Source organism: Chiloscyllium plagiosum, unplaced genomic scaffold (assembly GCF_037043375.1).
Source record: "Chiloscyllium plagiosum isolate Xiang-an unplaced genomic scaffold, Cpla_swu_hap1 HiC_scaffold_12, whole genome shotgun sequence".
NCBI lineage: Eukaryota > Metazoa > Chordata > Chondrichthyes > Orectolobiformes > Hemiscylliidae > Chiloscyllium > Chiloscyllium plagiosum.
Window position 1 is genome coordinate 23,095,651 of NW_028270150.1, and position 24,809 is coordinate 23,120,459.

The window sequence follows — 24,809 nt, forward strand, 5'->3', positions numbered from 1 at the left end:
CTCCGATCTATAAACCATTTTGAAGGCCCATTCCTGTGATACAAAACCAGGAGTGGTACCAGTGTTAGCATTTGAGTGTTCCACCACTATTTTCAAGGTTACCCTTCAAGTGGAAAACTGATTCTTTACATGGTATGGCAGATTTCTCTTTGTTAGGCTACATACCATCAAGAATAAAGGTTATAAGTAATGAGCTAAATTTTCCTGCCCACTGTCCCCAGTCCCCCTAAATGCACCCACACTTCTACCTCAGAGAAGGATTTGGAGGCACAGGTGTTAAGTGATGCCAGGAAAGAAATAGTAACCCTGTTGGCATGGATTCCCAATATTGTCCTGCCTCCAGCACGGAAGTGGGCATTCAGGTAACAAAAGTACTTAATATTTCCAGACAATGCTGGAGACACTCAGCAGGTCTGGCAGCATCTATGGAGAGAGAAAAACAGAGTTAATGTTTGAGTCCAGCACTCTGTTCTGAAGACATAATATGCTGAATTCCAGTTCTGAGGAAATTATGTCAGACTCAAAACATTAACTTTGTTTCTCTCTCCACAGATGCTGCCTGACCTATTGAGTTTCTCCAGCATTATCTGTGTTTGTTTAAGATTTCCAGTGTCTGTGGTGTTTTGCATTTACTTCATATTTTAAACCAGGGCATTGGAACTATCTGAATGCCTCAATGCTACACAATGTGCAGCAAAAGGAACCAGTCATTCGGAAATGTGCAGTAATATGGATGCATTAGCAGCACCGTGGGTTGCAAAACTCACAGAAGGCCAGGAGTAACAACAGGACTGCTGCTCTATCTTGAGATCTCCTCCCTGCACTATATCATCTTTCTCATCACATAACAGGAAGATCTTTGAGGGTGCCTCTATGTTAGATCTCCCTCTTCTCCAGCAACGTTCACTTGTCCTGGTGAGTCAGTTCAGACTTTGGGTCTTGACCTCCCTCTTCACTGGTTCACTATTTTATAAAACCTTTCACAAGCTTTAGACATCGCTACCAGAGCCACATCCCTAATTGCCGAGAAGACAGTGTTGGTTTGCCATTTGAATTGCTGCAGTCCTCCTTGCCTTAACTGGACAGCAAGCATGGAGTTTATCTTATTACAAGAAATAAGAGCAAAATAATGTAAAAAAATGAAAAAAAGCAGAAGATGCTGGAAATACTCAGCAGGTCAGGCAGCATCTGTGGATAGAGAAACAGAATTAACACTTCAAGGCAGCGATGTCTCTTCTTGAGAAGCCATGATGTGAATGTGCCGGTGATGGGCCAGGGTGGACAAAGTTAGAAGTCACATGACTTCAGGTTATAGTCCAATCGGTTTGTTTGAAACCACAAGCCCTCAGAGCACTGATCCTTTGTCAGATGAGGTTCATCCAATGAAGGAGCAGTGCTCTGAAAGCTTGTGTGGACTTCTGACTTCTTCTTGAGAAGGTGGTCTCATATAAAATTTTTCACAGGATCTGGGCATCACGAACAGGGCCACATCCCTAATTGCCCTTGGAAAGGCAATGGTGGGTTCCCATTTTGTGCTCTGAGGAACATGCTGACGCCATAGGTCCTCAAACATATAGGTCTCAATAGCCATGGAAAGTTTCAGCACAATTTTAATTGGTTTTTCCTTTTATTAAAGAGGAAAGGAATGCAATTTGCCAGGACCATTTGAAAGTGAAGTCAGAAGGGAAAACATTTACTTAATTAAAATTGTTCCCTTGACAGCTTGGCCTACTTGGTAAGTAACCTCACTAAGCCACAACGTTGTGTTTCCTTTTCAAGAGTATGAGCAGATGACACTTCAGTGTAATACTGAGACTGTGCTAAATTGGCAGAATTACTGTCCTTCAAGTATTCTGACAGACCATGTGCCTTGATGCTTCAGGCAAGTAAAAGAATGTTCTGCCCTTCAACTCTGGCTAAAATTTCTCAAACATCACAATCAAAATCTGACTGAATCATAATTTATTCTCTAGCTGTTTGGGCAGTGTTACTCGAGCCAAAATGGCTTTTACATAGCTGCAATACAATGGAGACTGAACTTCAAAACAGATCACCATTATGAGCTCTAAGATACTTCCAAATGCTGTGATATGATACTCATGCCCATGCATGCCTTCAAATCTTCATAAATGTGATTCGATGATTCTATTCCATGCTTCTATGAGGCTATCATGAAGAGATTGAACAAAAGAAAACATTGCAGCTCTAATATTTTCTATTACCTTTGATTCCTTTATAGCAAAGTGGGAAAACGGAGGACTCGGAAGCTTTTAAAGAACAACAGAGGATTACTAAGAAGGAAATACGCAGAGAAAAAATGAGGTACGAAGGTAAACTGGCCAAAAATATAAAGGAGGATAGTAAAAGCTTTTTTAGGTATGTGAAAGGCAAAAAAATGGTTAAGACTAAAATTGGGCCCTTGAACCAGAAACAGGGGAATATATTAAAGGGAACAAAGAAATGGCAGAAGAATTGAATTGGTACTTCAGATCTGTATTCACTGGGGAAGACACAAGCAATCTCCCTGAGGTAACAGCGGCTGAAGGAGCTGAACTGAAGGAAATTTATATTTGCCAGGAATTGGTGTTGGAGAGACTGTTAGGTCTGAAGGTTGATAAGTCCCCGGTGCCTGATGGTCTACATCCCAGGGTACTGAAGGAGGTGGCTTGAGAAATTGTGGATGCGTTGGTGATTATTTCCAGAGTTCGATAGATTGGGGATCAGTTCCTGCAGATTGGAGGGAGGCTAATGTTGTACCACATTTTAAGAAAGGTGGGAGAGAGAAAGCAGGAAATTATAGACCAGTTAGTCTGACCTCAGTGGTGGGAAAGATGCTGGAGTCTATTATAAAGGATGAAATTATGACACATCTGGATAGTAGTAACAGGATAGGTCAGAGTCAGCATGGATTTATGAAGGGGAAATCATGCTTGACTATTCTTCTGGAATTATTTGAGGATGTAACTCTGAAGATGGACGAGGGAGATCCAGTAGATGTAGTGTACCTGGACTTTCAGAAAGCTTTTGATAAAGTCCCAAACAGGAGGTTAGTGAGTAAAAGTAGGGTGCAAGTACTAACTTGGTTTGAAAGTTGGTTGGCTGACAGAAAACAAAGGGTAGTGATAAACGGCTCTATTTCGAAATGGCAGGCAGTGACCAGTGGGGTACCGCAGGGATCAGTGCTGGGACCGCAGCTTTTTACAATATGTATTAATGATATAGAAGATGGTATTAGTAATAACATTAGCAAATTTGCTGATGATACTAAGCTGGGTGGCAGGGTGAAATGTGAGGAGGATGTTAGGAGATTACAGGGTGACCTGAACAGGTTAGGTGAGTGGTCAGAGGTATGGCAGATGCAGTTTAATGTGGATAAATGTATGGTTATCCACTTTGGTAGCAAGAATAGGAAGGCAGATTACTACCTAAATGGAATCAATTTAGGTAAAGGGGCAGTACAAAGAGATCTGGGTGTTCTTATACACCTGTCAATGAAGGTCAGCATGCAGGTACAGCAGGTAGTGAAGAAGGCTAATAGCATGCTGGCCTTCATAACAAGAGGGATTGAGTATAGAAGCAAAGAGGTTCTTCTGCAGCTGCACAGGGCCCTGGTGAGACCACACCTGTAGTACTGTGTACAGTTCTGGTCTCCAAATTTGAGGAAAGACATTCTGGCTATTGAGGGAGTGCAGCGTAGGTTCACAAAGTCAATTCCTGGAATGGCGGGACTACCTTACGCTGAAAGACTGGAGCGACTGGGCTTGTATACCCTTGAGTTTAGAAGACTGAGAGGGGATCTGATTGAGACGTATAAGATTATTAAAGGATTGGACACTCTGGCAGCAGGAAACATGTTTCTGCTGATGGGTGAGTGCCAAACCAGAGGACACAGCTTAAAAATACGGGGTAGACCATTTAGGACAGAGATGAGGAGATACTTCTTCACCCAGAGAGTGGTGGCTGTATGGAATGCTCTGCCCCAGAGGGCAGTGGAGGCCCAGTCACTGGATTCATTTAAGAAAGAGTTGGATAGAGCTCTCAAGGATAGTGGAATCAAAGGTTATGGAGATAAGGCAGGAACAGGATACTGATTAAGGATGATCAGCCATGATCATATTGAATGGTGGTGCAGGCTCGAAGAGCAGAATGGCCTACTCCTGCACCTTTTGTCTATTGTCTATTTATGTTGTGGTGTGGAACTGCACAGAATTATTGTATAGTTTTCAGTTATATACATTGTGTATCTTGGATTCTTTCATGTCATGGGATATCACTGTCTAGGCCAGCATTTATTGACCGTCCCTAGTTGCCAGTGAGACACTGCCTTCTTGGACCACTGCAGTCCATGCCATGTCAGTGATGCTCAGGAGGAAGGGAGAACCAGGATTTTGACCCAGCAGCAGTGGGAGAGGCAATGTATTTCCAAGTCAGGATGGTGACCATCTTGGAAGGAAATTTGTATTTATAGAGTCATAGAGTCATAGAGAGGTACAGCATGGAAATAGACCCTTCAGTCCAACTTGTCCATGCCGACTAGATATCCCAACCCAATCTAATCTCACCTGCCAGCACCCAGCCCATATCCCTTCAAACCCTTCAAATTCATATACCCATCCAGATGCTTTTTAAATGTTGCAATTGTACTCGTCTCCACCACTTCCTCTGGCAGCCCATGTACCACCCACTGCGTGAAAAAGTTGCCCCTTAGGTCTCTTTATATCTTTCCCCTCTAACCCTAAACCTGTGCCCTCGAGTTCTGGACTCTCCCACCCCAGGGAAAAGACTTTGTCTGTTTATCCTATCCATGCCCCTCATGGTTTTATAAACCTCTATAAGGTCACCCCTCAGCCTCCGATCCTCCAGGGAAAACAGCCCCAGCCTGTTCAGCCTTTCCCTATAGCTCAAATCCTCCAACCCTGGCAACATCCTTCTGAACCCTTTCAAGTTTCACAACATTATTCCGATAGGAAGGAGACCAGAATTGCACGCAATATTTCAACAGTGGCCTAACCAATGCCCTGTTTAGCCGCATAATGACCTCTCAACTTCTGTACTCAATACTCTGACCAATAAAGGAAAGCATACCAAATGCTTCTTCACTATCATATCTACCTGCAACTCCACTTTCAAGGAGCTATGAACCTGAACTTCAAGGTCTCTTTGTTGAGCAACACTCCCTAGGACCTTACCATTAAGTGTATAATTCCCGCTAAGATTTGCTTTCCCAAAATGCAGCACCTCACATTTATCTGAATTAAACTCCATTTGCGACTTCTCAGCCCAGTGGCCCATCTGATAAGATCCCTTTGTAATCTGAGGTAACCTTCTTTGCTGTCCACTACATCTCCAGTTTTGGTGCCATCTGCAAACTTACTAAGTATACCTCCCATGCTCACATCCAATTTGATAATGTTCCCATCCTGAGTTGGAATTCTATCGCAATTCCTTCATTGTCAGTCGTCAAAATCCTAGAACTCCATCCCTCCATCTTGTCCTTCTCGATAGCAGCGGTTACAGTTTGAACGATGTTATCAAAGGAAACTTGCTGCATTTCAAAAGTTCTCCACCAAATCTCCAATCATCAAGGATCACAAGGAAACCTTAGAGAACTTTGGCCACTTCCAATATCTCAGTTCTGTTGGCCAAAGCAGTTATTTATAAAGAGATCCACCACAAACCACAATGTGCTAGTGCAGCCTTTGGCTGTCTGAGGAAAAGGGTGTTCAAGGACAACAACATCAGATCTGACATCAAGCTCATTGTTTACAGAGCTGTGGTGGCTCCTGCTCTGAGATATCTGCAGCAGACATGTCGAGGCACTAGGGGAAGTACCACTAATGCTGCCTGCATAAGATCCTGTGAAGTCATTGGGAAGAAAGATGCACCAACACCAGCATCTTCAACCAGGCCAACATCCCCAGCATTGAGACACTGACCGCCTTTCCTTGGCTACAATGGGCTGGGTCCCAGTTGGACAGAGGAAGTGTTTCAGGGATACCTTCAAGGCCTCACTGCTGAAGTGCAGCATTCCCACAGACAACTGTGAATCACTGGCCCAAGACTGTCCAAAGTGAAGGAAGAGCATCCAGGAAGGTGTCAAGGACTTTAACATTTGCTGTTCAGGAAAAAATGGCAGCCAGGCGAAAACAGCTTAAGGAGCACGCTGCCAGACCAATGCCCCACTCACCCCTTCTCACGGCGACCTTTTATCCCAAGTGTAACACAGCCTGCAGTATCCGCATCAGTCTGTATAGCCACCTACAGACTCAACCTGAGAGTGGAAGAGAGTCATTCTCATCTGTAAGGTTCCACCAACGATGATTATGCTGAATTCCTGCAGAGTATCCTGTGAATGATATCAACATCAACTGTCTACTGCTGCTACTGTGCATTAGAGAGTAAAGCTTGAAGGTGTTCGATGGATTGCTAATTAAGTGAGTTGCTTTTTCCTGGATGATACTGAGCTTACTGAGTATTGTTGGAACTGCACTCATCCAGGCAAGTGGACACTATTCCATTACACATCTGATGTAGACAGGCTTTGGGGAGGTGAGTTTACCTGCTCTTGTAGTCACAGTATTTATATGGATAATCCAATTTCATTTCTGGACAATGGAAACCCTCAGAACATTGATAGCAATGCTAATGCAACTCACTGCCGAGGAGAGATGGTTAGGCTCTTTCTTTCCAGAGATGGTCGTTGTCTGCTGTTTGTATGTTTTCTAATTAGTGCAGCACAGTGGCTCAGTGGTTAGCACTGCTGCCTCACAATGGCCGGGGCCCATGTTCAATTCCACCCTTGAGCGACTGTGTGTACTTTCCCTGTGTCCATATGGGTTTCCTTCGGGTGCTCCGGTTTCTTCTCACAGCCCAAATTTGTGCAGGTTAGGTGGATCGGCCATGCTAAATTGTCTGTAATGTCCAAGGATGTGCAGGCTAGGTGGATTAGCCATGGGAAATTTGGTGCTACAGGGATAGGATGGGAGTGTGACTCTGGGTGGGATGATCTTTGGAGGGTCATTGTGGACTTGAAGGGCTGAATTGCCTGCTTCCATGTTATAAGGATTCTATGATCAGCACAAGCCTGGATATTATCCAGGTCCTGCTACAAATGTACACACACTTCTTCAATATCTGAGGAACCATAAATGGTGACGAACATTTTGCAATCATCAACAAACATTCCCACTTTAAACCTTATGGTGCTACGAACATCATGAATGAAGCAGTCGGGGCTGGTTGGGCCAGGGAGATGGAAGAATTGAATGCAACATAAAACTTGGGTTTACTGGTCACATTGAGGTTGTGTGAATCTTATCACCTTAAATTGCAGCATCTGTTTGAAAGAAAGAACTTGCATTTTGTGCAGATGTTCCACAGGATGCTCCAAAGTGCCTCCAGGCCAATGAAGTGTATTTGTAGCCTGATGCTTAGCAGGCACACACAGCAGTCAATTTATCCAGAGTACCGTGCTGCTGATGGCCAGGGAAATAAACGATGAGGCAAATTGTTTTGGTCATGTTAGTTGATTATTCCACAGGCAGAAGAAGTGATATTATATTTTCAGCTGGTCATTCAGTTTGGATTTATTGAGATTTGTGCAGAATGCAGGGAAATTGCAGTCCGTTCAGAACCCAAAATACAGACTTTGTCGAATTACTGTTATGACATATCAACTGAATCACAGATTTGGTCTTAAGTGCTGCAGCTGACTGCAGACTGCAACATGAAGTTTGGAAGTGAGCATTAAACTAGTATATATGTTGCTTTCTGTCTTATAGATGTTAATCTCTTTTTACAATTAGTCATATTATAATTAATTCAACAATGAGTAAGAACTACTTACAGAGTGCATTAATTGAGGTTTCGTATTGTCTACAGTTATACCAGACTCTGTTGGAGCCTCATAGGTTGTAAAGCGATCATAACAGACAGTGATGGACAGAGATATATATTCGGAACAAATTTCTAATAACTGTGCATTCATAACAAACATGGCTGGAATTTACAAGGTGAGTGAATGAAGGTCACTTCACTTAGAACAATGCGGGCTTTCAATCAACTTTTTTTTATATTCATTCAGGGGATATGGATGATATTGACCAGGCCAGCATTTTTGCCCATCTCCAGTTGCCCAGTTGAGTGTCAACCCCTTTGCTGTAAGTCTGGAATCACATGTAGGCCAGATCAGGTAAGGATGGCAGTTTCCTTAAAGGACATTATTAAACCAGGTGGGTTTTTCCAACAGTTGTTTCATGGTCATCATTAGATTTTTAATTCCAGATTTTTACTGAATTCAAATTCCACCATCTGCCTTGGTGAAATTTGAGCCCAGGTCCCCAAAAGATTACCTGGGTCTCCAGATCATTAATTACAAACTGCAGATGCTGTCAATCAGAAACAAAGTTTCTCAAAAAGTTCAGTAGGTCAGACAGCATCTGTGAAGAGAAATCATAGTTAACATTTTGGGTCCAGTGACCCTCAGAAATTATGGTAGCTCAGAAAGTGTCAGTTTATATGCAGAAGATAGTGTGGAGGGATGGGGTAAACAGTAACAATAGGTGGAGATGGAGCCCAAAGAGAGAGAAGAACACTTGGACAGACAAAGGAGTCAATAAAAATCTGGCTGGGGGTATAAATAGCTGTTAGCCATTAGTGGCTAATAATAGGTAGTGCGTAATGGCAGATGATGTGATAAGGTCCGGTCTGTGTGCAGTTGGGACTAGGACATGGGAGAGCTCAGGCCCTAAAATTATTGAACTCGATATTGAGTCCGGAGGTCCCTAAGCGGAGAATGAGGTATTGTTCTTACAGATTATACTGAGCTTCACTGGAGCACTGCAGCAAGCCTGAGACAGAGATGTTGGCCAGGGAACAGGGTGGGGTGTTGTTGTGGCAGGCAACTGGAGGCTCAGGGTCATTCTTGCAGAATGTGGATGTTCTGTGAAGTGATTCAGTTTCAGAAGAGTTTCAAAAAATAAGGGCTAGTTTGTAGAAACATCTCAAAACTGCGTCACCAAATACCAAACTAATGCCAATTACAAGTTTGCTGATGACCCCACCATAATTGGTTAAATCTCAGATGGCGATGAAACAGACTACAGTTGGGAGGTGGAAAACCTGGAAAAATGGTGCACTGAGAAAACCTAGCTCTCAATGCTGGCAAAACCAAGGAACTCATTATTGACTTTTGGTGGGATGTTACTCATGTCCCCCTACACATTAACAGTGCAGAGGTGGAATGAGTGGAGAGTGTCAAGCTCCTAGGAGAGGTCATCCATAACAAGCTTTCTTGGACTCTTCATGTGGATGCACTGGGTACAAAGGCCCAACATCTCTTCTTCCTCAGGCAGCTGAGGAAATCTAGGATGATGGCGAATACCTTTGCCAACTTTTATAGGTGCGCCATCGAGAGCATTTTGTCTGGATGTATCACTACCTGGTATGGCAACTGCACCATTCAAGATCGGAGACGGTTACAGAGAGTGGTGAACGCAGCCTGGACAATCACAAAGGCCAACCTCCCATCTATAGAATCCATATACCAGGCCCGCCATCAAGGAAAAGCCGCCAGCATTCTCAAAGATCCATCCCATCCCGGCAATGTTCTTCTACAACCTCTACCATCGGGGAGAAGGTAGAGGCCTGAACATGCACCAGCCGGTTTTGAAACAGTTTCTACCCGACTGTTGTTGAATACTGAATGGACTCAAACTCTTAGCATTCACCAGTACCTGTGTTTTTGTTTTGCCACTGTGTACTTATTATTTACTTATCTATGCTATTTAACTTTGTGATCTGCCTGTATTGCCCACAAGACAAAGCTTTTCACTGTGCCTCGGTACACGTGGCAATAAATTCCATTCAATTCAATTCAATTCAATTCAACCTATAATAGTTCTAGATTAATGTGGTGCTGGAAATGCACAAAAGGTCAGGCAACATCCGAGAAGCAGGAAATTCGACGTTTCGGGCAAGAGCCCTTCATAATAGACTAAATACGTTCAATGCAGGAAGGAAGTTCCCAATGGTGGGAGAGTCCAGATCCAGGGATCATAGTTTAAGGACAAGGGGTAAATTTATTTTAGGACAAGGGGTAAACTTTTTAGGACTGAGTTGAGGAGAAAGTTCTTAGCGACTGGTGAGCCTGTGGAACTCACTGACACAGAAAATGATTGAAGCCAAACCATGTGTTTTCAAGAAAGAGATAGATATCGCACTTGTGATTAAAGGGACCAAGGGATTCCTCACAGGTGTATAGAATGAGCTGCCAGAAGAGGTGGTGGAGGCTGGTATAATTGCAACATTTAAAGGGCTTCTGGATGGGACATGAATGGAAAAGGTTTAGAGGGATATGGGCCAAATACAGGCAAATGGGACTAGATTAATTTAGGATATCTAGTTGGCAAGGTCAAGTTGGACTGAAAGATCTGTTTCCATGCTGTACATCTTTCTGACTCTCTGACTGTATGATATGTGAAATTAGGGAATTGAGCCCGATGATGTGTACTCAATGAATTTTAGAAGGATGAGGGATGATCTGTTTGAAACTTATAGAATACTAAGTGGCCTGGATAGATTAGATGTGGAGAAGATGTTTCCTCTGGTCAAAGAGACTCGCACCCCAGGGCATGGCCTCAGAGTGAAGAGAGAACCACTTAGAATGGAGATGAGAAGAAATTTCTTCCGCCTGGGGTGGTGAATCGATAAAACTCATTGCCGTGGTGGGCTGTGGAGACCAAGACATTGAGTATGTTTAAGACAGAGATAAATTGATTCCTAAAGGAATCAGAGTTACGAGGAGAAGACAGGAGAATGGTGTTGAAAAACAATCAGCCATGATCAAGTGGTGGAGTCGACTCAATGGGTCAAATGACCTAATTCTGCTCCTATGTTATCTGGTGTTATGATGTTTGAGGAGTCGGATGCCCTACTGCTGCTTCTATCTTCTATGTTTACGTTTCTATGTAAATGTTAACATTTGCCATCTGTCTATCACTATGGAATGGCTGATGTCTCAGGCTGAACAGAACATTTTCAAACTTAGGGTTTTACTTGACCTTGAACTGAACTCTAAGGAAGAGAAAGTGAGGACAGCAGATGCTGGAGAGTCAGAGTCGAAAAATGTGGCACTGGAAAAGCACAGCCAGTCAGGCAGTATCCGAGGAACAGGAGAGTTGATGATTCGGGCATAAGCCCTTCATCAGGAATGTACCCTCACGTCCCTACCATCACAGAGATCATCATGTCCACATCAATCAGATCATGTGCCTCCACTACTTCCTTCTTATTCCACTATTCCATGTTCTCCTGGCGGGCCTTTCATCTTCAACCCTCCAAGAAACTGAGCTCCATCAAAAGGATTGTACTCATAATAAAACCTGTGTCAACACCCACACATTTAACACCCCCCACCATGTGCTCACTGACACCAAATGACACCTCACCCATCAATATCTCAACGTTGACATTCTCATCTTCCTATAAACCCATCTCTCCTCCTCACACCTGTAACCACCTCCAGTTGTCTCTCCCTCTCTTTCTTCAGCTTTGTGTTCATTTTTGTCTGAAATACATTCCTGTGAAGCAGACGGAATGTATTATTACATTACAGGTGCTTTATAAGTAAAAGTAGTAGTTTTTGAGCCTTTATTCACCTTACTGTTATAGTTCTATTACTACGTGATTCCTACAGTGTTAGCTTTTTCCCACACAAATGCCTCAGCATGCAGAGTTGACACTAATGTATCTCTGGCAGATTCATAGATCATTGGTCATTTGTGTAAAAATAAGACAGGCAATATTATTTCCTTTTTCATTCCATTAACTCCAATTTAACAAATAAGCACTTCAGGAGGTAAAACGGAAAGCTGATGAACCACTCACGTAGTTGGACTCATTAGGGTGCTTTAAATCAACCGTGACTTGCCCTTCACTCTCCAATTTAATACCAATGCCCAGTAAATCAAGGAAGCAATTTTTTTTCCCCTTTGAAAGATTTGGCCTGAATGAGCCTGCCAGTTAAATAAAAGATTCTGGATTCTGTGTAACTGCACATGATGTAAAGCTTCTCTATCATTTCCTTTAATTACCCTCACACCCCCGCTCAAGTCCTCCCTCCATCCTGAGGGTGTCGTTCAGATTCATATCTTGTTTGACTTCACTGTCTGCATGTGGGGAGATCAGCTTGCTCAGTGTAAACCTATCACCAAGCCTTGTACTCTTCAATTTGTTTCTCTAAGGCTGAAAGTTGTTAACTTTTATCTTCTCTAATCTTTTGAAATTCAGGACATGCTTCCCTCTAGCCCTCTGCCTCACTCTTGCTCCTCCTTTCAGTTACAACTTTAAAGTGTCTCCTTTGACCAACTGTCCTACCGTCCCTCATGTGGTTCAGTAACAAAGTTGATAACAAATTATGTGAAGTGCCTTAGGGCCTTATTCTGTAAAGGAACTATGTCTATACATTAAAACTGGTATTGCTTTATTCATCTTCCAGGAATGGACGTCAGTGTCCAATGCTGTGGGCAGGGTGTAGATCAAGTTTCTGTCTGCATGGGAAACACAGCACTCCTAATTTGATACAATATGTTCGACATTTATATAGCAACACTCACTTCATAGAAACGTGCCAATAAGGTGCTTCACAAAAGCAGTACCAGGCAAAGTGACAAAGGCCACCTGAAGATAGTTGACAAAGGGGTGGTGGCACAGTGGTTAGCACATAGTGCCAGAGACCCAGGTTTGAATCCTGCCTCAGGCAACTCTCTGTGTGGAGTTTGCGAATTCGCCCTGCCCTGCAAGGGTTTCCTCCGGGTGCTCCAGTTTACTTCCACAATCCAAAGATGTACAGTTTCAGTGAATTGACCACGCTAAATTGCCCGTAGTGTTCAGGGATGTGTCGGTTAGGTGCATTGTCAGTGGTAAATGTAGAGTAATAGGGTAGGGGAATGAGTCTGGGTGGGTTACTCTTCTGAGAGTCAGTGTGAAGTTGTTGGGCCAAGTGGCCTGTTTCCACACTGTAGGAATTCCATGAACAATTCTAGGTAAATTTTAAGGAGCGTATAAAACAGGGGAGAGCGATAGAGGGGTGGAAGAGGCCTGCAGTGGAACTCCCAGAATTTAAGACCTTGGCCGTTAAAATCTTGGCCACTAATGAAAGAGCCAACACCAGGTTACGGGATGGTGTGAGTCTATATAAATAGGAAGCTCCACAAATTGCCCTGACATGTTCATTTGCATAGCTACAATGGCAACATCATGTCTCCAGATTGCAGCTGCACCAGTGCTGAGTCATCATTGAAGTGAAGCCACCAAATGAGAGGGAAAAGAAAGATCCTTCTCTGGGTTTAGTGTAACATCCTTCTGCTTGTCAGCACACACTATCTCTGCTACTGTACCCACCTCCCACCAAGACTCAGGTTCAGCCACTCTTACTATAGCCTGCAATATCTTCCTGCACTCACTCTCCCCCTAGCCACTAATCCTGAATGATGCCTCCTCATCCCTTTGGTACATCTCATCATTTTTCACCCCACGTGCCACAGCACTAACAGCTCGGCCACCCATCCTAACCTCACTTATTGTCCTCCTTTGTTCTTTTTGTTACAAAGAAGACAACAGTGCAGAAAAGACCTGAAATCTGTGTCCTCATCCCCAATGAGGAGAGACACCACTTCTGTGGTGGTGCTTAACCATCCATATCCCACCAAGCAAACTTCACTCATTCTTTCCACAACACTCCCAATCATTCAACACCACATCAAACCATTGACTGTGACACCTTCACTCTCCCTTTCTCTCTTCTGCCTTGCATGTTCCATTAGCCTCTCCATGAACTCTATGGAATAATGCCCAGCTGTCCCAGATGCTGAGGGGGACAAGAGAAGCCCCGAGGTGTTCATATGGAGGTGTGAGATTGACATAGCACACTGCCACTTGACAAGATGTGTGCCCCTCCTAGATGGAAGACTTCTTAGCATCAAGGTAAGTTGCCTGAGCTCATTAGCACAGTAAAGCAAGGCAGAAATGTTCCACAGAATCCCTGTGTGGAAACAAGCCATTTGGCCCAACAGGTCCACACCAACTCTCCAAAGAATGTCCCATCCAGACACACCACTCCCTACCCTATCCTTATAACCCTGCATTTTCCATGGCTAATCCACTTGACCTACACATCCCTGGACACAATGGACACAATGGATTCCTGAAGAAGGGCTCATGACCGAAACGTCGATTCTCCTGCTCCTTGGATGCTGCCTGACCTGCTGCACTTTTCCAGCAACACATTTTCAGCTCTGATCTCCAGCAAGTGCAGTCCTCACTTTCTCCTACAATGGGTAATCTAGCATGGTCAATTCAACTAACCTGCACATTATGGAAGGAACCCATTACAGACATGGGAAGAATGTGAAAACTCCATGTAGACAGTCATCAATGGCTGGAAGTGAACCCAGGTCCCTGGCATTGTGAGGAAACAGTGCTAGCCACTGAGCCACCACGCCACATGTTGCAAGCATGCAGGCAGGTGCTAAGTGAGAGAGAAAGTGTGATTCCTGGAGATGCAGCCTTGGTCCAATCTATGCCCTGGCTGCTTGTCCTTCTTCCAATGTCCCCTTGCTGCGGCCTTTGAAAACGAATTGTTGGTGAGCCCTGTAATGTTGGTTTATGCTTCCAAAATGCATTGCCAGCAAATAGGACAAGTGTCAATGATGATGAGCAAATGCGGGATGCCAGTGTCCATGGAGGAGGAGGGTTGTGTGTTGACCATACCTGGGACTGCAGTTTGGGAATAGGTTCATGGAGAGCATTTAGAGCAAACATTGAGCTGAATCCGCCAAGTACACACCCTGGTTTCCTTTTTGAGTTTCCCTGACGACTAGTGATTGATGAGTTTTGTAAGAGAGGCTGAATATAAATGTGGCAGGTTGTGGCATTAAATACAACAAGCATTAATCGCTGTTGCTAGGCATCTCGCTGCTGCCTCTCGAGGATCACACCGCGCTACTTGGGAAATGGTAAAGATGGAGTTGGTCCTCACCACACTGTGTCAGGGAACACCTGTCAAAACACACATCACTCAGACTCCTGTAAGATTGCGTCCTTCATTTAGGGGTGACATCCATCATTACGAAATAGCACAGTGGATCAATGGTTACCCCTGCTGATTCACAGAGCCAAGGACTCAGGTTTGATTCCACCCTCAGGCAGCTGTCTGTGTAGAGTTTTCACATTCTCCATGTGGCTAAGTGGATTTCCTCCAGGTGCTCTGGCTTCCCCCCACAATGTGCAGGTTAGGCGCATTGGCCATGCTAAATTGCCCATAGTACCCAGAGGTGTGCAGGCTAGGTGGGTTAGCTTTTGGAAATGCAGTGTTACACATTAGGGGGTTGGGTCTAATGGGATGCCTTTCAGAGGCTTGATGTAGACTTGATGGGCCAAATGGGCTGCTTCCACGCTGTAAGGATTCTACAATTTCTGTGATGCCTGTCATGACTTCAAGGTGCTGCCATCCTGGGAAAAATAAGAGCAAGATGCCACAAAAAGATGCACAGCAAGATGCCACAAAAAAGAAATAAATAATGGATAATTTGTTGTAGAGATGTTGGGTTGAGTGATGAGCATGAGCTCCCTTACTCATTGTCCAAATCATGATCACTGCTATCTGCCTGGGAGGATAGATAATCTCATCATTGGAAATGTAGATCCTCCAGAAGTGCAGAATGCCCTCAATACCTCACTACACTGTCAGCCCACATTCTCTGTCTAAGTCTGTAGTGTAGAACTGGAACGCTGAAGCAAAACTATTAAACCAGTTTTTCTCTTAAATGAACTGAATCAATTATCTGCTGAACGACCTCATGGGAAGTGTCAATAGCTGTGTTGTCTTCCACTGAGAACTTATGAGGGTGGAATAGAGAGAACTTCTCCAGGTCTCATTCTGACATGTGTGCAGAAGGTCCACCCATGATCCCTTCCAGCGGATGATCAAAGGACCGGATTGAATTGGGGAAGGAACATTTCACTCCAGATTTCCTGGATGCCAGCAATTCCAGCATCTACTTCCATGGCTGAATCTGCTACCTCACCTAATACCTGCAGTGAGTTCACCTTCCACCAGGAAATATCCAGACGTTGGTGCTTTCCATAGCCAAATGCACTGTATCACTGATGGTGTGGTGAGACCAGGTTGGACTAATGTTCTATGGGGAGCCACAGGAATGTCACTAAATTATTTTAAAAAATTATTTTAAACACTCCAACTCATGTGATATATACTACTGCCTTAAACAACTTCTTATACACCAAAACATTACTTGGATTGGGGGGGGGGGGGTCAGACAAGCACTAGACTGGGGGTGGTGGAATTATAAATATTACTGGGCTTGGGAGGACTGTAATAAAATTATTGGCGGTTATAAAAACACTGGGCTGGGGGACGTTGTTATAAAATTATTGGGGGTTATAAAAAGGCTGGACTTGGGGACGCTGTTATAAAATTATTGGGGATTATAAAAACACTGGGCTGGGAGACGTTGCTATAAAATTATTAGGGGTTATAAAAAGGCTGGGCTTGGGGACGTTATTCTAAAATTATTTGGGGTTATAAAAAGGCTGGGCTGGGGGATGTTGTTATACAATTATTAGGGGTTATAAAAATGCTGGGCTGGGGGACGTTGTTATAAAATTATTGGGGGTTATAAAAACACTGGACTGGGGGACATTGTTATAAAATGATTGGTTGTTATAAAAACGCTAGGCTGGGGGGTGTTGTTATAAAATTATTAGAGGTTATAAAAACGCTGAGCTGGGGGAGTGTTGTTATAAAATTATTAGGGGTTATAAAAATGCTGGGCTGGGGGACGTTGTTATAAAATTATTAAAGGTTATAAAAATGCTGAGCTGGGGGTCATTGTTATAAAATTATTAAGGGTTATAAAAATGCTGAGCTGGGGGTCGTTGTTATAAAATTATTAGGGGTTATAAAAATGCTGGGCTGGGGGACGTTGTTATAAAATTATTAAGAGTTATAAAAATGCTGAACTGGGGACGTTGTTATAAAATTATTGGGGGTTATAAAAACGCTGGGCTGGGGCACGTTGTTATAAAATTATTGGGGGTTATAAAAACAGTTGTGAATCAGCTGTGAAGAAAGACGCAGCAGCACCTGGGTCCTCGACCAGGCCATTATCCCCAGCATTGAGGCACTGACCATTATTAATCGGCTGTGATGGGCTGGGCATGTCATCCACATGACTAAGAGACTCCCCAGGCAGGTGCTGTACTCCCAGCTTTGAAACAGCAGGCAAGGCCCAGGTGAACAGAGGAAGTGCTTCAGGGATACCCTCAGGGCCTCACTGGTAAAACACTGCATTCCCACAGACACCTGGGAACCACTGACCCAACATCGTCCAAAATGGAGGAGGAGCATCCAGGAAGGCATTGAGGTCCTCGAGACTTGCCGTCAGGAAAAAAATGGAAGCCAGGCGAGCACAGTGAAAGGGCCGCGCTGCCACACACCAATGCCCCCACCCATTTCCGTGATCACATCCCAAGTGTAATAGAGCCTGTGGGAGTCGCATCAATCTGTACAGCCAGCTGCAGACTCACCCTGAGAATGGAAGAGTGTCTACCTCATCTGCAAGGGACCGCCGATGAACAAATGAATGAATAAACCAAACCCTGACGCAGAATCTAGAATGGCATGAGCTATCAGAGCTGAACAGCAACCAACCATACTGAGTAAGATCAACGTGAATAACATAGCAGTATATTTCATGAATTATTTAGTGGTCTTTTATCAAAGTGTCTCATACATTTTCTGTACATTTTATACAGTGACTGGCCCTTATTTTCTTTTGAGTGATAAACTCGTAATAAAAGGAGTGCCCATCATCTTATCCCTTCAGGTTTGTAATCAAAAATAGTATCGCAATATTACTACATAATATTCCATTTCTTCCAGTTTTCGCTACTGTGTATTCCTGTCCAACATGGGTAACCTTTCTCCACCAACATCAATGCCATCCACATGGTCTAACCTTTCCGATACCAGGAATTGCAATGAGCTTGTTGGGTGACGCCCATTCTCCAGTATCAAGTGCTAACTTTTCACATATGCATCCAGACAATGGGGCTTGAAGAATCGACAGTCGTTGTGAATGGGTAGAGGGACACCATTCATTCATAACCTCTACTATGGGAGCAGAGATGGGATTGGGAGGATATCAGCTCCAGAATCCAGAATAGTGCAGGTGCTGCTGTGCCCAACACATTACACTCTTTGGGAAAAACAAAGCGCTTGGCCCGAACCACGGCAGAAGTCCCATCACCACCAAAGCAAATGTGGATTGCTCCTGGGTATGGACTCCTCACTGCTGCCTGTTCTGTCTCTGAGGGCAACCCCAATGTGTCAACATTGTCTCAAGTATCAGAAATTCTAGTGGGTTTAGTAATCCCATGTGTAGGGGAAAAAAAGCCTTGTACTGCTCTCATAGCCTACGTCACCTTGTGGTGGCAGGGTGGCATTGCAGTCTATGAGACCACCATGGTGACATGGTAGCTCATTGGTTAGCAATATTGCCTCACCAGCACCAGAGACTTGGGTTTGATTCCACCCTCAGGTGACTGTGCAAACTTCAAACAGACATTCTGCCCAATTCTGCGTGGGTTTCCTCTGGGGACTCAAGTTTCTTCCCACAGTTCCAAAGATGTGCAGGCTAGGTGGATTGGCCACAAGAAATGTAGAATTGCAGAGATAGGGTAGGGGCTGAGCTGCTCTTCAGAGGGTCAGTGTGGACTTGATGGACCATGCTTCCACACTGTAGGAATTCAATGATTAAGTATCGGAAGCCACTTCAACTGTAGGAGGCATCACAGCTGATGCCTTTCATGCATGTGTACTTTCTAGTCAAGCTGATCACATTAGAAGCAGGAGAGGGCAATGCAGATGGATTTGTACCTGAGATCAGTGAGGATGACTCAATCCAGCACATCTTGCAGCCTGTCAGTTGGATGCGTGGGGAGGGCAATAGGCCCTCTGATTATCTCGGTCGCTGAAAAAACTCCCAAGATTAAAATGCTTGACTAATTTATCCTTTAAAGCGCCAAGTTTGAGGTCAGCCTCAGGGCCCATAAATCCACTTTTTGTTATTAATGTCATCCCTCTGAAACCATCATTTGATTTTTGGCTTCCTCTTATCATTCCCTGAATCCATTGTTTTTGCCTTCTAGCTTCCTTCCCTTTCTGTTATTTCCCTCACTACAATAATTAAGCAATGATTTTTCTGATGTCCTGCGGTGTCCACAACAACTGAAATATTTACAGGTTATAAATCTTTAATTTCTATGACCATCTGTTGGACTGGCTCTGAATGGTTGCTGTATCTCTCACTGCTTTGTGTGTGCACTGGTTTGCTGTAACATTAAAGGTCACTGCAGCACCCTTATATCCTTTCCTCTCCCTTTCTCTTCTCTCCTATCCTCGTTTCCTTCTCCACTCCTTCTGTCTCACCCCTCTCCTCTGTCACCTCATTTATTTTTCCTCTTTCCCTTCTTCTCCTTGCGCTCCACTCCCTTCACCTTTGCTTTGTCCCTTCTCCTCTCTTCCTTGTATTCAAAGTTGCTGACTCATTCTCATCCTCATTCAAGAAGATAAACTTTTTGTGTTAAATCTGGGCAGAGTGAGCTGTCCGAGGATTTCATTGTGGAAGTTTGGACCTTCCACTCATTTGTTTGTCACTGGTTAATTTACTGAAGCAGGACAAACCCGTGATTAATTTTGATTTTTGTTTCTCTTTCTGACATCCATTGGAGAAACTAGAAACGAACAAAAAATTTCTGAGAGATTTATTTTCCGGGATTTGCATGGCTCTTCCCCAGAATTTAATTGGAAGAAACCAGGCAAAACCTTGCCTTCATCTTCAACCCTTTACGTAGTTGTAGATGTATAAGCAAATGAAAGGAGAATAAATCATAGTGCAAGCAACATCTACACATAAGAACAGCTTTATCCCCGCTGTTATCAGACTTATGAATGGACCTCTCATATAATAAAGTTGATCTTTCTCTGCATCTTCTCTCTAGCTGTAATACTAGAATCTGTGTTCTGTTCTATTACTGTGATGTACTTATTTAAGATATGATTTATTTGGTTAGCACGCAAAACAATATATTTCACTGTAACTTAGTACATGTGACAATAATAAATCAGATTAACTCTGGTTTGTTATATATCTCTGATTTCCATTATTCCCACAATTAATGACCATGCCTTTGGCTACCTAGGCTCTAATCTCTGGAAATACCACTCTCCACCTCTCTCTCAGTGGCCTTTTGAAATCTACCTTTTTGCCTGAGCCTTTGCTCACCTGTCTAGATATCTCCTCGTGTGTTAAGTCTTGTCTGGTTAATGCGCCAATGAAATGCTTTGCTATCTATTCTACTGTGTAAAAAGTGCTGCATAACTGCAAGTTGTTATGATCAATCTGCCCCATCCACACTGCATCTTCCCTCATCTGCACCAAACAATCATATAATGCCCTCCCCCACCAGAAACACCACAACCTCCACTGCCCCAGTCACCCAATTTCGATCTCAGATAGGCAGAACAAAAAGTTCAGGATAATTTGAGAACCTTCGTGTCAATAATGAGGAAAGGTGTGCTTTAAGTGTGAGTTTTTGTGAACGTGGATTGCCCTTTCTCTAGCTTACATCATGACTTGACAGCAGCTGACACAAGGTGAGATTACCATGAACATCTTGTGAACATTGCCGTTCACACAGATTGACTTGAATTAGATGGATGGTGTAAAAAAAGGAAAGCTTCTGACAATGTAGGCTGTAACAATCTATTATTCATTACAGATAACCCAGTAAAACATTAGCTCTATTGTCCCATCTCAAACATAACCTGTCATTAGATGGAGTGAACAATCTACCACATCAGCTAGAGAAATGTAAGTTAAAAATTAAAGTTACTTCTTTCTTTCAGAAAAAGAGTCAAATAGCAAACTGTCTTTCTTTCACCAGCAGCACTCTACAGCAGCTGGAGTTCTTATGCTCACTTCAGCAGACTTCTTGAAACATAAATGAAACAGGAGAGGGGGATTTAATTGTAAGAATATTATTGCTTAAATTGTAAAGACTTAAATTTCTGGAAAACTTCCAACATCTGATAGTTCACTGGATCTTTCATAAAGAACTTAACATGCAATTCAACAGCACTTTCCCAACCCAAAACCACTTCCATCTAGCAGGACAGGTGCAGCAGATACCTAGGAAAGCCATCAGCTGCAAGTTTGCCTCCAAACCATTCACAACCTTGATTTAGAAATATATAGCCATCCTTATAATGTCACTGGGTCAAAATCCTGTGGGTGTCAGATGGGCATGGACTGCAGCGGTTCAAGAAGGCAGCTCACCATCACCTTCTCAAGGGCAATGAGGGGATGGGCAATTAATTCACTCCAGCCAATGACGGCCTACATCCCATGAATGAATAAAAATAAATTGCTATGCATTGTACACACATGTAACTCTCGTTTTTTTCAGTCACGTACTGCTATTTTTGATTATTTTTACGATTTTAAAGCCTGTGTTTTTCTGCCCGTACTTTTGCCCTCATGCTGCTTTGAATTTATGTTGTTTACTGTATCCATGTTTGTTTTCACTCTTCTTTTGAACTGTTAATTTGTATTTATCTATGTTCACTGCTTTCATTTTGCTTCATTGTATCACCTCTATCAGAGATTTTCTTTGCACTTGCAGTCTTCAGCACTCTCCCTGTTTCTCTCTTTCATCTGTGCTACAGTTGGCTTTGCTTTGTCTTTATTGCACTCTTTTGTACATTCTGACTTTCATTCGCTCTGTGTTTCCTTTCTCCTTCTGCCATCCTGCTGTCATTATTCGCTTCATAACACTGAGGCTCTCTGCATCTGTCAAATGCCTCTTGTATCTCAGTTCTGTTTAACACTGGACCCAAGCACCCACACGGTTATAAATTAGTTTCTTTTTAATTCGTTGCATTTTATATACTTCTGTCAGTGTACACTTAAATCTCCCATTTGGAGAAAATGCAACGTAGCTGAAGAAAGCTACGTATGAGTGCACACAATTATTAATATGAAGTGTCTTACTAAAGTGAAATTCACAATAAAAATTAATATAGCATATTGAACTCATCGGAAAAAAATGAACACTTTTAAAAATTAAAGCAAACCGCAAAGTGCTGGAAATACACAACAGGTCTGTGACCATCTGATAAGAGACTAAATCAGATTATTTTATCTCAGACTATTGAGGTTGACATCTGAAACAATATCCTTTTTAAATTTTTCTTTAAGTTGTAAATGACTGACATATAGAATCCTTGGCATTCCTTTAAAGAGAACTTAAATGATCGCAGTTTTATTGAAAAGGAAACTGCATTCAGTGCAGAATAAATCAGAATAAAACACCAGCGAGTTTAAACATTATTACATAAACTGAACTTGGGACCTGGAGGAAAAGGTTTTGTCAACTAATCTGGACTAAAGGCAGAATAATTGAGCATACTTTACATGCACAATAGAATGCAGGTCATTTTACTTATAAGCCTCACCTCGCTCATGGTTAGACTGCAAATGTCTCTCTGTGGGGTTTCTGTTTGCCGCTTTCTCCCTCCAAGGTAGTTCAGGTTCACACTCTGCTAGTGTCGGGAGCTCAGCAACCAGCCCTCTGTGATGCCAAGCTCTGAAAGCAGATCCTTTTAAACTCAGGCAGAACCTAATGTCATCACTCCTTCGGGGGAGCCAATGGAAATCGCCGTTCTAAACTTCAACATCCCGAGTCTGACACACTCTCATGCCACCCAGTGTTTCAAATATTAATAGAACACTTCAAGGTACAAGCTTAAGCTTCTCGCTCTCCCACAGTAATTGTGAAAAAGAAGGCATGCCCCATCGATAATGTTTTGAAAGACCTTTTTCTTTCCCTGAAGGCTATGCTCTGACCTCTTCAGCACAGTAAACAGAAATGCTATTCAGGACGAGGAGAGCTTTGATCCTTAAACACTGTCAGCCTGAGCAATGCCCTCACTGTTTCCACATATACAAACCATATTTGTTACCAAACAGGGAAGGGAGCAGTTTGAGGTGGTTTAGTAGCTTAATTGCTCCACCCAATGCATTCCTGGTGGTGACAGACCAGGAAGATTCATCCAGTACTTTACAATTGACCATTGATACGGAGTACGATCACCTCCACAGGGTATCCAATCCAAAGTGGTACTTCTGCAATTATTCACCTTTTCATTTGATGTTAATCCTGTGAAGCAATTTAGCATGTAGTGCTAAGGCATAATACAAATGCAAATTGTTATTGTTGTACTGCCCTTTGGCCAAAGGAGTGTTCTAACTGGCCCAGATTTTCTACCCTCCATTGTTACCCAGTGACCCAGGCAGAGAGTATCAGCCAAGGATGAAGATCAGTGCCGATCCATGAGCAGTCCACCAACACTCATGTACACTTCCCCCAGATAGCAAATGAACCACTGGCTAGTGACGAGGGGCATCCTTGCAATGGTAATCTGGCAGAGTGCTCCAAAAAAGTGGGGAAAAAACACTGTCACACAGGACAGGAAAACACTGTTTAACAGGACCATTTCTCTATGAAGTAAAAATCACATCCTTTCTCGATGTCTTGAGATAAAAATGTTATAGGTTCCCTTCTCTTTCTCCTTCACTAATGTGACACTGTGTATATCCCTAAGCAAAGGCTGCTTTTTAAAATTCATTCAAAGGATGTGAGCATCGTTGACTTGGTCAGCATTTATTACCCATCTCTAATTGCCCAGAAAGCAGGTGAGAGTCTACCATGTTGCTGTGGTTGGAGGTCTGGAGTCACATGTCAGCCAGATCAGGTAAGGACAGCAATTCCCTTCCCTAAAGGATATTGGTGAACAGAACGTTCCTTCGGTGTCACTGGGTCAAAATCCTGTCACTCCCTCCCTATCACCACCATGGTAACAGTACCAACACCACATTTCCTTGGTTCTGAATGTACTTCGCCAGCTTCCCCTCAAGGGCATTGAGAGAGAGGTGGTAAATGGTGATCGTGGCAGTGACATCCCCATATCAGAACTGAACAGAAAGATTTTTACAAAAACCATTATCACTCTCACAGTGTCTTTTCCCTCCCTGTGACGGTCTCCCAGGCTTACACCCCCTGTGCAAAACTGATGCAGGCTGGGCGATGTGTGATTAGTAATATGGTGTACTATAGCGTTGGACAGGATCAATTCATCAGGCAGAATCACAAAAGTCTTACAGTGTAGATGGAGGTCATTCAATCCATCATGCCCATACCAGCTCTTCAAATGAACATCATTGCCTAATGCTTATGTCCTGCTTTATCCCCATTTACTTGCACACTATTTCCATCTAAACAACCATCCAGCTCCCTCTTGAACATATTCCTATTGAACCTGCCTCCACCACATGTCCAGACAGTGCATTCCATACAGTAATTACTCACTGGGTGAAAATGCTTTTTCTCCTTTCACTCATGCTACTTTTGTAAAGCACTTTAAATCTATGCTATATTGTTCTTGTTCCTATCAAAAGTGGGAACAGTTTCTCCCTTTCTGCTCTATTTGGCCTAATAGAAAGGTTCTATTAGCTCTTTTCTTAGTCTTCTTTCTGAGGAATAAAGTCTTAACTTCTTCAATCTATCTTCAGAATTGAAGTTTCTCATTTCTGGAGACATTCTTGTATATTGCGTCTGTCCAATACATTGACAACTTTCCTATAGAGTAGTGCCCTGAACTGTATGTT

At 43.1% G+C, this 24,809-nt stretch overlaps 1 protein-coding gene across 1 annotated transcript in view; it reads right to left on the bottom strand.

The window, feature by feature from the left end:
• LOC122555392 (calmodulin regulator protein PCP4-like) overlaps nt 1-22,726 on the bottom strand; it is a 143,403-nt gene extending 120,677 nt beyond the window's left edge. Inside the window, exon 1 of the mRNA XM_043701362.2 lies at nt 22,598-22,726. Coding sequence (XP_043557297.1) covers nt 22,598-22,606 — 9 coding nt within the window. The 5' untranslated portion in view covers nt 22,607-22,726. The remainder of the gene's footprint in view (nt 1-22,597) is intronic.
• Between the last annotated feature and the right edge of the window lie 2,083 nt (nt 22,727-24,809).